Genomic DNA, 16,967 nt, shown 5'->3' with positions numbered 1-16,967 from the left:
TTGGTGTCACAGTCTGTGTCTCTTGAGACCTGACAGGTCAAAAATAAAACTGCTGAAAACCCACCTGTTCACCGAGGCCTATGGCCTCCAGCTGCCTCATCTCCTATTTTGTTTTTCTTTCCCTGTAAAGCGGCCTTGGGTACCTTGAAAGGCTCCATAAAAATCCAAGTTATTATTATTATTATTATTATTATTATTATTATAAGCTACCATCCACTTGAATGGGAAAATGGTAATCAGAGACTTTTCAACACATCTCAACTAATTGTATTTTTAGATTGAAGAGTGAAAAAGCAGGATGTTGGGTTTGTTCCCCCTGATAATGGAAGAGAAAACTGGATTTTCTATTTCTGGCATCTAGTTGGCTAAATCATTTTTTCCGCAAGCGAAACGACCAATAAAACGCTTTTATTTTATGGAAAATAATGGAGAAAATGTATCAAGGCATCCATGTCGTTTGAAAAAAATAGTTCTGAACACAATTTCATCCACTTTAAATAACGTCTGAACTTAATTCGTTTATGGATGAACGCCTTTGTGCTGCATCAGCATCATCTGTTTAATAAACTCCCTCCTCGCTGTCAGATGACCATAGGTGTCTTTCGTGGGGCGAAGGGCGGCCGGTGTTTCCCGACATGAGTCGAGTGGCTCCGAGTGTGAGCAGAGCCCGACATATTCTGAAGATCTTCTAAATGTTGAGCCCGAGTCGTGAAGTGCTGCTCTTGAGGGGGGCGAGGTTGAACGGGAGGGAGACGACGAGGGAGCAAACAGGCGACGTTCGCACAGATTTTCACCTCTGAAAGAATCCCCACATCTCCGCAGACTGCACCGCAGCTCCGACCGGCGAACGAAAAGGTAGGTGAGATGCTCAACGGTGCATTTTCTTTTCCTAACATGCATGTGCGGATGAGCGTCCTAATTTTGACTGGTGCGTGACGGGTTAAATTCTGCAGTTTTTTGGTTGATGCGCTTACCGGCTATCCCGGCCCGGAGGTGACTGATAAGACTTAAGAGCTGTGAGATTCATCACCAGCTGGACATCATACTGCCCGCGAAGAAAGGTGTGAAAATATGTCCATCCCGTTTACTGTCTGGGATGCAGCCAGCCGCGCCTTTATTGAATATTTTAGCTTAGTTTCACTTATTCCCCAGCCTCTTGGTGGGATTCAAGTGGTCAGAAATATCATGCAGATTTATTTTGCAGGATGCAAGATGATGCCATTTGTTCATTAGAGCCTAATGTGTATGTAGACAGCTTTAATAAAGACAGGTAAGCTGGTCATTAAATCAAAATGTGAAAAAATGAAGTATTATAATTACTAATCACCATAGAAAAATTACATATATAACTACCATATCTCATTTTATCATCACCAAAGGCTGCGTAAAGGAAGTTGATGTTGTCCAATAGTTTGTATGTTCTTAACACTTAACACTTAAAAGCTTAATAGCTTCCATTATCTAGGAGGATGCTCCAGCCTAAAGCCTTTCTGGCTGTGTCGCCTCTGCCTGCAGTGTGCTGCTCATAGACTGTGACCGGAGCTGCGGGAAGGCCCTACACACATGAGAGCAATGGTGCTCTCATCAGCACATCCAGTCTTGTCTGCATAATTATCTTTACCATAAACCAAATCCGTTTCCTCTGTGCTCTCATCACCTCTTCTTGTGTGTTTGTCAATACTGCACGTAGCTCCTCTACCCCCTCCCCACTCCTCCCTCATGTACACTGATTTTCACGAATCTGACAGGTGCAAGCAATATGGTGGAAGCCTGTCTTATCCATTAGTTCAGTGCAGGCCAGCCTGCTGGAGGCTTCTTCTCTAGGACAAACTTTACAAATTATACATTTGGATTTTGTCTAGACAAGATTTTCCGCTTGTTTGAGCCTTTTCCCTGCATCATCTCTCTCTGCTGTGCTGATCTGAGACATGAGATGAGTTGTAGTGATGCAGAGGCCAGTATCGTTGGGATCATCAGGGTCGAAAATGTGAAGTTTTTGAATTTTGAATGCCCCCCTTTTTAGCTAAGGGAGACCCCCATACTTGCTTGAAGATAGTGGTGCACCTTAAGTAAACATCCAGCCACTTTCATGTGTGTGTCTCTTGGTGCAGCAGCAGTTTTTTCCTTTTTGATGCCTCATAATTTATAAATGTCGAGAAGAGAGTACAGTATGTGCATGTGTGTGTGTGTGTGAATAAGCGTCTTAGCTCACGTCTGGCAAGCCTCAACATCATGAGGGCGACTTTCCCTCATGTAGACTCATTTCTCCTCATCACTTGTCCAAAGAAAAGAGAAGGAGAAATGATGAGGCCACAGTGGTAGCTTTGTAGGGTCCCCACATCTGCAGTCATTGAAGGCATTTCCGCCTCTTTAAAGCCCGCGGACAAAGACCAGTCTGTCCTTCCAGTAAGCAGGAGTTTGAAGGAACACAGACACAGGCTTTGATTTCAGAGTGGGATGCACAGGCTTGGATTATATAAGATAAGGAGGAGGAGAGGATGAAAGAGACGTGATGAAGAGAGAGAGAGAGAGCTTGATTCAGAGAGAAATGCAAAGAAAAAGGGGAAGAGATATGAGAGATGCCCAGAGATACAGAGCGATGTGGGGGGTTCGGGTTGAGAGGAGTCATACTGAGAAGACAAAATGTAGGGGGAAAGAAAATGAGAGATGATGCGGAGCTGTCAAACAGAAGCATAGAAAGTTGAGGAAGGCAGCAGAAGTGGACAAGGATGTGACGATGGTAGAAAGTAACACTGGAAGATGTGAGAATGTTGACAGGAGAAGTGAGAGAATGGGAGAAAAAGCAAAGAGGGAAGAGAGGTCGAAATTAAGACTGAAAGAAGCTAAGTGAAGGGAGAGCAAGTCAGGGGAAGGTAGCAGATGGCATATTTTCCTGTGACCATGGTTTACAGCCCAAAGGACAAGTGCATGAATAAGCTAATGATTCAGCTTATTGCATGTGTTTTCATGTGCCTGCATGTTTGTGCTCACTGGGGCAGACCTTGTAGTGTTCATTTTGGCCTCAAATACTCAAAATCAAACAGAAACAAAGGAGAAGACTTTGGATTTTTAGAAGTCCAAAGTCACCATAGAAACACCAGATTGGCCTTGGTGACTCCTGTGAGGGCTACTGCTGGCACAAACAGATGGACGTGGTTCACTTCTCTCTTTCACTAGAGCCAACCAATGTCACGTGTGCAATTGCTGTATTAATTAAATGCTGACAGCTGCTGGGGGTCAAGTCTTTTTCTTTTTTTTTTGCTGGAAGTTATGATGCTGCAGCCTCAAAGAAAGGTTCAAACCCTGACAAGAATTCCCGAAACAAAGATGGGGGCTACAGAAATAAAATTACAGTGTAATTTGAGTCATACAGATGACTGTAGCAAAGGACACTAAGGATTTGTTTGCCAAGAGACACTGTTCTGTGTGACGCAGTTTTGTTCCATATTTTGTTTCAGATACAATAAAATCAGTGGGCTTTTAGGCTTTTTGCCCAGAGTGTGGTGTGAGGATGTGGCAGACACAGTGCAGAGGGCTGTATGAGGCCTTCTGTGAAAGAGCAGCTCTGATTGTCAGATAACGCCACAGTGAAATGTTAATTACCCTAATTCAACAATAAAGAACAACACAAACACAAAGACAGACAAGTGGCAGACATGTAGAACGCCAGCACATAATTTATACACAGCGTGAAGATGTCTTAATGCTGCATCATTTGCGGCAGCAATTTGGATGTGTTATGATGTCTGCTGTGTTACCATGAGACACTTTAATCTTTACTGCGTGTTTATTAGGTCCTGCAAAGTGTGACTGTGTGCACTGCAGGTGTTCCCTCCCAGTCCCTTCCTGGGCTTTGTAAATGAAAACCGCAGCAAAACCTCTTTTGCACAAACTCTTGATGTGTTACCTCAGATGCCTCAGTGTAGCAGAGAGAAGTTCAGATCATCGTAATCCCCTCTGTGTTGCTTTTAATCGTGATCCCTCTCTGAAACCGTCACAAGGTCTGGAGGAAAAGATGTTCTCGTACAGGACATTTCCTGTTGGAAACTCAGCAGCCAGGTCATTACTCAGTAATCACCACGATTTGAATGATCCTGTCAGTCAAGAATTATTCTGTGTTTAAATTCAGGCACATAATCAATAGACAATCCTTGACAGTGATCCAAAGCCAGGTGGCCCCCGGTGAACATGCACATACACTTAAAAAGAGAAGGGCCTCTTTAAGACATAAATAGCTGTTGGTATGGCCTTTAAACAACGCTAACTTTGACCCATAAATCTACTCGTGGCCCTCATTTTAAATTGAGCTCAGGTATGCTATTAAGTTATAATGGCACTGTCACTGGCTTTCTCAACAAAGGTTGTGCCACAGGCTGTTTTTTTATGTCCGAAGTCCAATAATAACCTCTAGGTAATGGCTGATAGATTGAATTTACAGGGACAGCAAGATTGTCTGCAGATAGTCTCTGTAGGGAGATTTTTTTCTTTAAATTTTTAGTGTGATTAAATAGCCTGACTGCATTCTCAGTACACCTTAAAGGATAAAAATGAAAGAAAGACAGAGAGAAAAGCCAACGCTGACCTCAAAGACGCTGTTAAAAGACACTGCTTAAATAATGAAACATTCATACAATTATTATGAGGTGGATGTGCATACTCTCACTTTGTAAGGATCCCTTTCTGGCGTATAGGTAACCTTGGCTGCATGCCACATAGATGTCGTTCTGTCTGCTCTGAGCACTGCAGGTGTTTCCTTCTGATCCCCTCCTGGGCTTTTAAAATGAAAACCACGGGAAGGTGTCTTTTGCTCCAAGCCCTTGATGTGTTGCCTCTGATGTCTCAGCACAGAGGAAAGCCGTTCACATCATCAATATCTCCTCAGAGCTGCAATTAGTCAGGATCCTTCACGGGAACCTTCACGGGTTTTTGTGGAAATAACGTTTGCCCTGTTTCTTTTCCCACTCTGGAAGTTTCCTGTTTGAAGCTCACCGGAGCAATGACTTTTTTCTTTTCAAGCAACAGCGTATTTTTTACGGCTGAGAAGATCCATAATAGACATGGATCATATCAGCATACTCGCTGTTCTCTTCATAGGATTCTATAGTGATTTTAGCGACAGAGAAAGGATGTTAAAGAGATTCATGTACTTCTTGAATCTTTGCAGCAGGAGGTTTATACTGTGAGGGACATTTTACACCTTAGATCATTGACTGTGACATTACTGAAGGAGAATATTGAGAATAATGTGTCAATTTATTGTCTATCTAATGGCGTGTGTGTGTGTGTGTGTGCGTGTGTGTGTGTGTTTGTGTGTGTGCGTGCGTGTTTGTGTGTGTCAGCTGGACATCTCCCAAATAATGAGCAGGGTTTCATTAGATTTGGTGCATGAATCAGTCTTGTCTCAAGGGACAATTTATTTGGTTTTGGAGGGGTGATATGAATCTAGAATTGGGCCCAAAACATTGTTATTGCATTTCAGCTAGTGTTCCAGCTAATAGCAGTAGTCACTTCATTTCAGATCTTAATGGGTTTGCATGGTGTCCAAGCCATTTCTAGAGCTAAACTGTCTAAATATGAATACAGGCCTACAACTACCATAGCAAAATATTAATTTTGCCTGCTATGTTGATTGTCTACGAACACATACAGCTTTATTTTTTTCTCTCCAAAAACAATAGAATCAGGCAGGATGGGGACCATCAGTGTGATCACACTCAGCTTCCTGGTCACCGTAGGTATGTCAAAAAAAAAAGTTCCCTCTTATAGAGATTGGGAAATATGGAAATTGTGTCTTATTCCACCAGCGTCAGTGCTTACTGTTTTTACCTTGTTATGCTAAACCTGTATTATTTATTAGGTAGCATTATTTTCTTTAATAGTTTAAGATCATTTTGATGGCGCTGGGACACTCCATTTGTCTAATAAACAGTATATTTAGTATCCAGAAGAAAGTGTGAGAAAAATCACTGTAGATTGAAAAACAGCAACAAAGATTTATTTTAATGGAGAAGAAAAGGACTCAGACACTGTACTTCAGTTTAGCTGCTAAATCTTACTGATATCACTTTTCATTTGTATTTTCTTTCATCTTCGTCCACAGCTCTTTCTGCCCCTGTGAAAGGTAAGACTTTTGTGCAGTTCTTCACATATAACTCTGAGTTAATCACTCATCAGCGGTACTATAAGCTTTTCTCTTCCTCTTATGTGTTTGTCAATGCTTCCTCCTTCCTTTGTCCATCGTATAATCCAGTCGATGACGACTCCATGACCTTGTTCCATGGGGAGGACTTTCACATCCTGCTGCCCTCGCTCATGTTGGAGGTCACGTTTCGCAACAGGTCTGCTCCGAGGGCGCCTGATGTGGTCCTGATGCAGGGCGGTCTCGTGGTCAACAATCGGACCAAACTCAACCGCCACCTCAGCCACCTCATTGTAGACGCTGTGGGTGAGGGAGACGAGGGCGTGTACATGGTGAAGAATCCAGAGAAGCCAGAGGACGTCAGACGCATCACCCTTATAGTCCGAGGTACTGGAAGACACCTTAGGAATGATAATGAAGTGCCTCAACTGACTTATTACACTCTCACAGGTAGAAGCGGAACTACAATAGACTCAAAGTCATAAGATTCAGATTCATATAAGTGCCAGTTCCTTTTGGATTACCTCATCTGTGATACTAAATGGATAATTTACAACCCTGAATTTACAACCCCATAATAAACTATGAATCTAATAGTGACATAATCCAATGATACAACTATAAATTGCACTTTCAATACGATACAGACCAGAAAAAACATTTTAGATCCAAAATATTTGTAAAGGCCTTTTTTTATTTTATATATTCTAAATTATTACATCAAAGTAATCTAAAACTTCCGCCAAGACAATCAGTGATAGGGCTACTTTCATCATTGAATAATATACCTACTATTTTCATGATTAATTGACTAATTGTTTAGTTTATAGAACATGAATAATTTTGAAAATCCCCATCACAATTTTGAGAGCTGACATCTTCACATTTCTTGCTTTGTATCCGAGCAGAAGTCCAAAACCCAAAGGTCTGTAAAAAACTGTACCCATAATCTGTGAATTTTGGGCATTTTTGTTTGAAAAATGAATGAATAAACAATTATTTAATCATCACAATTGTTATTGTCCATCACCTAATTGTTTAATTGCCTAAAGGTCATTAATCCAGTGATAAATTGAATTCTGTAAGACTGGAGAGGCCAATTTTCTGTGCTGAATACTACAAACATTACATTACATGAATACATTTTTGTACTTGCACTAATAAAGAAATACTTTACATGCTTGTAATGGAATATTTACTTTTTCCTAAGTAAAGGATCTGAATAGTTCCTCCACCACTGGATGACATTGTAGCTACAACTCCAGGATGAAGAATAGGCCTCTTATATCTGATCTGGAATCAGAGTCAGTGCAGTGTCATTTCTTCTGCTTAAATCATGGAGTCAGCAGCCAAATAAACATCACAGTTACACATCCTGCTCGTCCTGAGAGTGTTACAAGTTGTAGCAGTGTTGACTCTGTACTCTGACTAGCGATAAGATTAGACACACACATGCACACACAAACACAAACACAAATGTGAAAGGAGGAGGGAATGACTCAAACCCTGCCCAGTTTGTGGGCTCAAACCCAGCGTGGATAAAGGTGACTGTAGTGTAGCAATATGTGGAAGATGTGCCATATGGAAGGAGTAATGTGTTATGGGGTGATGGAGATCTGTGTGTGTGTGTGTGTGTGTGTGTGTGTGTGTGTGTGTGTGTGTGTGTCTGTTCTCAGGGTGTGAGAGCATGCCAGAACTGCCAGGCAGTAATTAAGCAGCTCTTTAACCACCAACCCACTCCCCTCTCCACGCCCCCCCACGCCCCCCCACCCCCCCTGCTGCTTTCCTGCCTTTATCTAGTCTTTACTGTCTTTCCCTCTGTTTGGTTTGTACCCCTACCCTTTCATTGCAGCTAGCCTGATATTTTTGGATCAGTGCTCCTTTGTTTCCCTGCAATCTGTCCCCATTTCGCCACATCTTTGAAGCCATTCCCTGTTCCCTCGTCCTTCTGCTATCTTTTCTTCCTTCACCTGAAGCGAATAAACTCTCTCTTTTCACCCCTTACATGTCAGGCTATTTCCTGTCTACTGTAATTAATATTGTGGCTTCTTTTTACTCAAGAGCAAAATGTTTACCACCCCCCTTTCACCTTCTAGATTGTTCCAATGAACAGATCATTAAATATGGAGACAACTACCATATTCCGCTGTTGGGGGTGACTCCTCCCATCACCCTGGAGTACAGGCCCAGTGCTGTGGAGGCCAACCAGACATCTAGGTAACAAAATTACTCTGATATTTTAATCCAGGAGAATCTGTAATGACATTTTCCCACCATGATGTACATGCACTGAGACAGCCTGTCTCAGAATTACCAGGAAAGGTTGAAAAAAGTTCATCCTCTTTGACTTTCTCTCCTGCAGACCAGCTCTGGTGCTGCTGACCAGTACAGGGTTGTCCAGGGAGGGCTACCTGGGTCGTATCAGCGTCAACGAGCGCCACGTCACCCTCAGTGCTGTCATGGGTGCAGATGAGGGTAGCTACACTGTCAGGGATGCCGAAGGTGTTATCCAAAGGAAAGAGTGTCTCAACGTCAAGGGTGAGAGGACAAATGAAGACGGATGATATACTTTCTTCTCTCATGCTTGACCTGTTTTAAATGACCAGCAACTCCCATCAGGGTCTTGTTGTTGTTGTAGTTCTGGTTATCATGCTCTTCTTGTTTGCAATAATGGCTTTTTAAAGACCCAAATGTTAATGGGCTCTAGCAGGCTAATGCATTTTAGATGATCTAATGGTGCTGTAAACAGAGCTGTGATATATTTATTCTCCATCCTCCCTTCCCCTCCGTCTTTCTGTGTCTCAGAGCACCAAAACTTTGTGACCCTGCCGTACGGTAAAAGACTCAAGATCAACCTGATACTCAACAGCTCCTTGGTCCAACTCTACTACACCCCTGATTATGCCCCTGACACCCCACCCCGTCTGCTGCTGGACAAGGGAGAATTTACAAGTGTAACTGCAGCCTCTCGTTTATCTTTAGTCCCACCCCTGTTGTGATTAGTTGTTTCCTGTATTTTAGAGATAGTAAAAATGATTTATTTTTTTTAAACAATAAATCACCAATACAACAAAGGTGGGTGATATTACTGTAGGTTGCATGTCATTTATATCGGTAGTCCTCTTTGCTCTGTTTGCCTGTCATTTCTATTGTTGGTTATTTATAACCCCTGATTCCAAGAAAATATATGTATATAAAAAATTCATACTGCATATATATTATAAAATATACAATTATGTGCTTTTGTATAAGAACATATAGTTAATATTAACACACAAGCTGCCATTTATTAAATGAGAATGTTTAAGACGATTAAGTACATTTGCTGTTTTATAGCTGACAAAAGCAGCTAATGGAAATTGAACTCAGTATCACTTCAAGTCATATTAGTACCAGTCAAAGCCTTTTAACAATTGTTACGGGTGGTGTTTATGCTCTTTTCTCTTTGCACACGTCTGTCTTTACATTCTAGGCTCAAGAGGATCTGCGTCTCGAGGGCCGTCTGTCTCTGGAGGGTTCATTTGTTTTTCTAGATCAGGTCAAGGGTGCAGATGCAGGCCAGTTCAAAATTACTGACATGCTGGGATTCACTGTGTCCAGCGTCCACCTGGGAGTACAACGTAAGGAGGGGAGGAATGGTTGAAAAATGGGATAAAAGGCGGTTTTATATTTCTGTGATAGCTGATAAAAGCTGCTGTCAAGAAATAGTAGAGCCAAAATGATTGATTAAAATGCTAAATTTAAAGATGATTCCCTTTCTTTTGTCATCTGTATTCTTGTATCGGAATTTCAACACGTCAATGAAAGGTCAGCTGAATTATTTCCTCTCCCACTCTTCTTCTTCTTTTCTCCCCTTTCCCGCTATGCATCCATGCAGCCTACAAGCTGGAGTCACTGTATGTGGCCATCATTGCCCTGTTGGGCCTGCTGGTTTTCCTTCTGCTGGTTTGCCTGCTGTCCTGTCTGATCAAAGTGAAGAAGAGGGCCAAGAGGGCTGCTGCCCTGGAGAAGATTGCCCAGAACGCTGGTAAAGAGGACGAGGGAGAGGCCTTCAGACAGGTTGGAGAGACAAATATACAACTGACAATGTGCTGCTGCTTCTGCTGCTGCTGATGTGTATCCTGATATAGTGAATGACTGTTTCTTTGTGCGTCTTCACAGGTGGTGAAGAACATCACCAAACTGAGTGAGGAATCCAAGCATTCCCAGGCTGACAATACAGAGAAATCTCAGAGCACTGAGGTGGACATTAAAGTAAGGATATGTGATATATCTCTCTTAAAACTGCATCTTTGAGAGGTTTTAATAATGTCTCCCTGTGTATGCTGTGTTCTGCGTTCAGACAGCTGCAGCTTATTCAGAATGCTGCTGCTAGAGTCCTCTCTAAGAACAAGAAAGAGGATCACATCAGTCCAGGTCTCAGATCTTTGCAGTGGCTTCCTGTATGACAAACAGTTGATTTTATAGTATTACTATTGGCTTATAAAGCATTAAATGCTTTAGGGCCAAAATACATCCCTGATCTGTTGCTATGTTACGAACCGTGCAGACATCTCAGATCTTCTGGGACAGCTCCGCTTACTGTCCGCAAAGTCAAAACTAAACACAGAGAAGCAGCATTCAGTCATTATGCACCTGGGGCTAGAGTGCTGTGGAGATGGGTCTGACTATGTGAGACTAATCTGGAGCAAACTCCCAGAAAACCTGAGGTCTGCTCCAACTCTCAGTTCTTTTAATTTAGGGCTGAAAACTTTTCTGTTTGCCGCTGCCTTTTATTAAATTATATTTGGGTCAATTCCTTCATATCTTGCACTGTTCTGTAGCTGTGCTGTGACCTTTATTCCCCCGTTTTATCCAATTTTAGCTTATTATGATCTTATATTTTTTCATCTTTTTAAAATCCTGTTGATATGTTCCTTTTATATTGCCTTGTATATCTCTTATATCTTGTCTATCTGTTGTATGTCTTCTGTAAAGCACTTTGGATTGCCTTGTTCTACATAGCTGCTATACAAATGACTGGAATTTGCCTTGTTCTCTGTCTGAACTCAGGGTCTGGAGGTTTCCTCTAAAGAGGTTGGAATTGGTAACCTAGAGACCAGTGACTCTGGTGTTGGCTTTAACACCGCCCTCCCACTGGACACTGACACAGATGCCCCTGATCAAATCCCCGACTCCGAGGCTGTAAGCATCTCTGTTGCTCCTGAAATCAAACCAAGTCCACCATCTGCTGCTGAGGCCAAGCCAAGCACTCCACCAGCTATGGAAATTAAGCCCAGTCCAGTCACTGAAACGAAAGCCAGCCCAACACCTGAGACCAAGAAAACCCCTGATCAGCCCGTGGAAGTAAAGTTGGATGTGCCCAAACCAGAAGAAATTAAGCTTAGCCTGGCCCCAAGCCCTGAGCCCAAGGCTCGTCTGAGTCCAGCTGATCCAAAGCCTGCACCCAGCCCAAGCCCAGAGCCGAAACGAGCTTCTCCTAAAGCCCCCACACCTGAAAGTAAGAGCGCCCTAACTCCTACACCTGAGCCCCCGAAAGCGACCACACCAGAGCCTATCACCAACGGTACACCTGATCCAGGCCCGGATTCCAAACCAAGCCCAGATCACGCTGATGTTATCGGAGGCACGGGTCCCAAAGCAGCCCCACCTAAAACCCCTGAGGTGGAGCTGAAATCTGGTGATGCCGTATTAGAGGCCAGCAAAGATGGCACTGTGGCTGAGGATTCAACCACCACCTGAGAACTGCCCCTGCAAAAACACAAGGGAAGCCCCACAGATCTTCTCCATCTCCCACCACTGTAGACAATCGAACACCCCCTACCAAATGTTGAAGAAACCACTGAAACTGGGGCGAGGGCTTTGGTTTAACATGTCTAATGCCTGAACACAGTATTACTTTGATAATGGTATCTCACTTGTCTATCACTAACATAACCTTTCAGACTTTCTGATTCAGAAAAACTTCACATAACAAATGCGGCTCGTTGATTGTTAAACATTTTAGCTGTACACACCGTGCTGGTGTTTTTTTATTTCATTGGGTAACTCCACAGTAAAACTGCCAGACTTCGAATGAAATCCTCTGCAGAGTTTACAACATAACTGTTAACCCCATATATAAGGTCTTTTCTAACATAATGAGGTACCCAGAAAGGTTTACAAGATTTTATTAATACAAATACAAACTAGAATTCCTTTTTACTTTCCTTTTTCCTTTCCTTTTATTTTACTTCAACTAACCACCCTTTCCCATAATGATGCTTGTTCTTCTATCAGCATGTGAATAAAACAAAATGCATGCACTTTTCAGCCACTGTCGTCTCAAACCTACTAAAATATGTGATGACATTCTTTTGATTGGACATAATCAAAACAGAAATCAAAGCCCTTTTGATTACACAAACCACAACCTGTTGTTTGGCATTTTGTACATAGCTGAAATGTGGATGTTATATGCTTGTGCCAGTCGTGTGGCCTCAGAAACATCTGCAATACGCCATCACATATAGCAAAAAGATGAATTTTGCATAGTTTTATCCACACATGAAAATATACTAATAATACTAACCCAACTATTTATAGTCTGTAAGATTGAGATTCAGACCCCTAGTGGATATCTCAGATGATTAAAATGCATTTTGCAGATGGATCCCTCAAGTCCGGATCAACCATTTTACTGTCTTTGATCTGGATTTTTTCCAGTGGCTCTACAAAATTCCATTACTCTTCAATTATAATAGGAAGCTCATGCCGGCAGAAACTCCAGGCACTTAACGGGACCACCATGTTCCCACTGTACGTTGGGCTTTCCAAAGGTGAAATACTGAATGAAAGTGTTTGGTAAGTTCAAATAGTTAGAAAGTGTTTACTCGTTTCTCTGTTTTCTTTTTCTTTCATTATCCTTTCTTGCTCCCTTCCTTGTCTTTGTCAAGTTTTTTTTTGTCTATCATTCCTTCCATGAACCTTTTCCATTCTTTCCTTACCTTGCTCTCTGGGCATCATTTTAAACTACTTGCTTGTTCACTTAGTTCAAAATAGATATTAAGTCCAGAATATGTGGTTTTGCTAACAATGACAGAGAGTAGTTCCTGTGTTTTTTGGCCTGTTAATATTTGGAAAAAGTAGAAACATTTATGCCAAGCATCTTTAATGTCTCCAAAATAGTCCTACGAGGCCTTTATCATTACCACAACATTGTCTGTCCAGAGCTGGTCTATGTGAGTTTGCAGGTTTGCGGATGTTCAGTGAACACAAATGAAACTTAGTTTAAACTTGTGTGGTAAAGAGGAGGTGTGCAGATACAGTTTTCATGTGACAAAATGCATGTCTCTACCTCATGTTTTAACTGACCACTGAAAAAAAAACAGTGACAGTCCAGGTTTGATGCACTGAAATCAACAAGAAGCATTTTGGACTTTTGAGAAAAGCACAATAAGACAGCCATGATAGTTCAATCAATCAGTGAGATGTTGAAAAATTGTAAGTAGATTGATCAACAACCAACTGGCCTTTTCTTGGTAGCTTTCCTGACTAATACATTTTTCTTATAAGTAAATTGATATCGGAGATATGTCAAGCCATAAGATTTGATACTGAAACCAATATAATAAATAAAGTAAAACTACAAAAAAATTAGTAATAATAATAAAAATCAAGGTGCCTCGATGATAGATGGACAAACAGCATCAGACTTTCAGGTCACATGTATTGAAATTGAACAAAGGTAATCTAAGGCTTAGATAATGAAACACAGTGGATATGCCTAATTTCCAGCCTGGACCTGCGAAGGAACCACACACCTATTTTGGCAATACTGAAAATGGTCTTTATGCAGACATACAGAACATCACACACAGATAAACAAACCAGACACACACACTCCAGCCTTGTAAATATTGCATGTGTACGCCAGTTTAACCCCGTTAAGACTGAATGTTTTTAGTGTATAGTACGGTTGTTGTATTATACTTAATAATAAAAAAAGAAAACTAATTTAAATTTCTCACCAACCTTAAATCCAGAATATAGAATATATACACATACTATATACTATTTACACTAATTTTCACTAACGTGTTGAACTAATTTAAGAACAAAATATTGTAAAAATCCATCAAGACTATACTAGATCTTTTTAGATCAATTATCTGCTATTGTTGCCATTCCAACCTGATGATACTCACATCTTACAGTATCTCTCACAGTACTTACATGTTGTATTAAAATGTTTAACCTATGCCACTTAAAGCATTGACTGCAGCATGCCCACGACATGTTCTGAACAACAAGCTTTTATTGTCCTACAGTTGTTTCTGTGTGTGTGTGTGTGTGTGTGTGTGTGTGTGTGTGTGTGTGTGTGTGTGTGACCAGAGGAGTGATGTTTTAATGTTGCCATCATTGTGCGCTGGGGATCTATGTGTTTTAAGTGTGTGTGCCCATGATGCACGTGTGTATGAGTGTGATTGATTTAAGACTAAGTGTGTGTGTGTGTGCACCGTTTGTACAGAATGCAACCACTGTTCCTTCATGTGAGCTTTTCCATCCGTTGTGAGTAAGGTATCCATGTGCCTGCTTAAATCGTGTTGCAATGTGAACAAAACAAGTGCTGTGTTGAAGTCATGAGTGTGAATGTGTTTAAAACCACAAAAAATATTGTAAACAATATTGTAACTTTGAGATATTTGAATGATTCTCGTCTTTGTTTTAGTGCCTAAAATGTGTATTGGATAGTCGGTCTGTACTCTGTCATTAGCCGACACTTCTAATGGCACCTTTTTCTTAATAAGTAGGGTATTCACAGATGTAGAAGCTGTTAGCACACCTGACTGAACAAAGCGATGATATGATAATGTGTAGGAGATGTATGACGTATTGTATGAGAACGTTAAAAGTGACAGGGAAAGTCTGACTTTGAGGTTTCCCGGGTGATTATGTGTAGCATAAAGAATGCTGAGTGTGCTTCATTTGTGAGCGAGGGTGTTTTCCATTGCATCAATCAAGTCTGTAGCGCAGTTCAGAGTATGTGAGGGAATTCTTGATGGCAGCAGATGAATGACAAAGCTTTGTGTGAGTAGCCCTGAGGGTTGTGTTGTGATAAGCACCTGATGAGAGACTGCCAAAACAGCATTTCCTTGTACCACCACTACTGAATATTGTCAGTGATTGTAATACCAAGCCACTCACACAGTGAGTAGGGAAGTGAGAGAGGCGGAGAGTGCATTAGTGGGTAGGGCGAGCCTTTGGTTTACACATTATGAGTATCTCAGAGAAGGCTCATTCTAGTGGAATTGCAGTTATTATATCTAACAGGTACCAGAGGGATTCTGGTTTCATGTCCACCTCTGATAACCCACTAATAGAAACCACTACTGTTAATACCACTGGCACTACTTGCACTATGTGAGTTCTCTCTGCCCCGATCCTCTCTGTTTACTTCTGCTGTGCTGGCCTGGGTGTGGTGTGACGTTCCTCATGTTCTCTCTGTACTCCCTTTTTGCACAACACTTCACACAGATGTTTTGTAAAGAAAATGATTTTTTTTTCTTTATTTCATGTCTAAAGGAATACTAAGAATAAACAAAAGATTATGACATTTGTTGTGCTGTTGTGTTTGTTTTCCTACTCTGAGGAACAAACTCACAGAAGGACTGTGTAGTCTCAGCTGTCGCCATCTCAGTCACTTATCTCCCTCAGTGTCAGCCATCACTTGTTCACTTGAGTGTCACGCACCACTTTCTCACCCCAGGTCACACTAATTCCATAACCTCGCCAGGACATGTCATAGCAGAGCAGGCACAGCAAAGATATTTATAAACAGGCCAAAGGTAACGTCGTAACGCTAACACCTGCTATAGACCCTGAAGCTCCAGACTGGCTACAAGTTCCTCCATGCTTTGTTTTCTTCTCTCTTTTACAGGTGTTCAAGATTTATTTGAAGCATCCCTTTCAACCACATTTATTATGCTGAATCTAAATAAGTATTCAAGTAATATCGGAAAAAATTAGAAGATATAAATGAAAAATACACAGAAAATCATTTGTAGGTAAAGTGACAACCACATTTTATGTGTTTTCATGAGAGTATTTAATGTGGTGATTGTCTATTTACAATGCATACAACAAGTTGTAAGTACATAATGTAATTAGGACTGCAATTAGTGATTATTTTCATTAACAACAATTCTGTCAATTTTTTTCTCATTAATCAATTAAACATTTTGTCTATAAAATGTCAGAAAATCGTGAAAAACGTCCAACACAAATTTCCAAAATCTGTGGTGATGCCTTCAAATGGTTTGTTTTGTTGAAAAGTTACTCAAACGATTAACTGATCTAAAAATAGTTCCCAATTGATTTTCTTTTGATTGACGAGCTGATTAATTAACTCGTCATTCATCTCTAAATCTGCTCTAAATGTTTATGTTAATAATTAGTATTGGACCATCATTGCTCAAACTGGTGCTAATCGTTCCTTATTACAGTGAAGGGTTAAACATCTTAAGTGGCACTGTGTTCTTTCCATCATCTGTGTCACATGGGTTATAGAAGGGGAACAGAGGAGCCAAGACCGTTCCCATGGTGAAGGTGTAGATTGGCGCCATGGTAACAGCATTATAGAAAGACACCTCTTCCTTATCACAGTCTAAGAACACGCCGATGCGGACGAGGTGGACAGACACTTTGACTTTGGTGGGTTTTGGGTCGGTGCAAGCCAGGACGGTTCCGCCCTTCAGGGCCAGGGTCCAGAGGCCACTGGAAGTGCCTGTCGCAGCCATCTCCCCTCTCGGGACATCTTCTCGTGCCACACCCAACCTCCATGCTGTCT

At 41.4% G+C, this 16,967-nt stretch overlaps 1 protein-coding gene across 2 annotated transcripts; it reads left to right on the top strand.

The window, feature by feature from the left end:
• Positions 1–592: 592 nt before the first annotated feature.
• si:dkeyp-77h1.4 (uncharacterized) lies at positions 593–15,734 on the top strand. 2 transcript variants are annotated; one of them, XM_056380233.1, is made up of 11 exons: positions 593–855; positions 5,679–5,735; positions 6,101–6,121; positions 6,251–6,526; positions 8,236–8,356; positions 8,502–8,677; positions 8,945–9,093; positions 9,612–9,759; positions 10,017–10,198; positions 10,301–10,393; positions 11,192–15,734. In XM_056380233.1, exons 2-11 carry the CDS (start codon positions 5,690–5,692, stop codon positions 11,879–11,881), a joined length of 1,902 nt encoding a protein of 633 aa, XP_056236208.1. In that variant the 5' UTR covers positions 593–855; positions 5,679–5,689; the 3' UTR covers positions 11,882–15,734. The 2 variants fall into 2 exon arrangements, with proteins under 2 accessions (XP_056236208.1, XP_056236209.1); XM_056380234.1 differs by having other exon boundaries at positions 593–859.
• The last annotated feature ends 1,233 nt before the right edge of the window (positions 15,735–16,967 follow it).

Source organism: Seriola aureovittata, chromosome 7, assembly GCF_021018895.1.
Source record: "Seriola aureovittata isolate HTS-2021-v1 ecotype China chromosome 7, ASM2101889v1, whole genome shotgun sequence".
NCBI lineage: Eukaryota > Metazoa > Chordata > Actinopteri > Carangiformes > Carangidae > Seriola > Seriola aureovittata.
The sequence above is the reverse complement of the archived record's forward strand: the minus strand, read 5'-3'. Positions and strand labels throughout refer to the sequence as shown.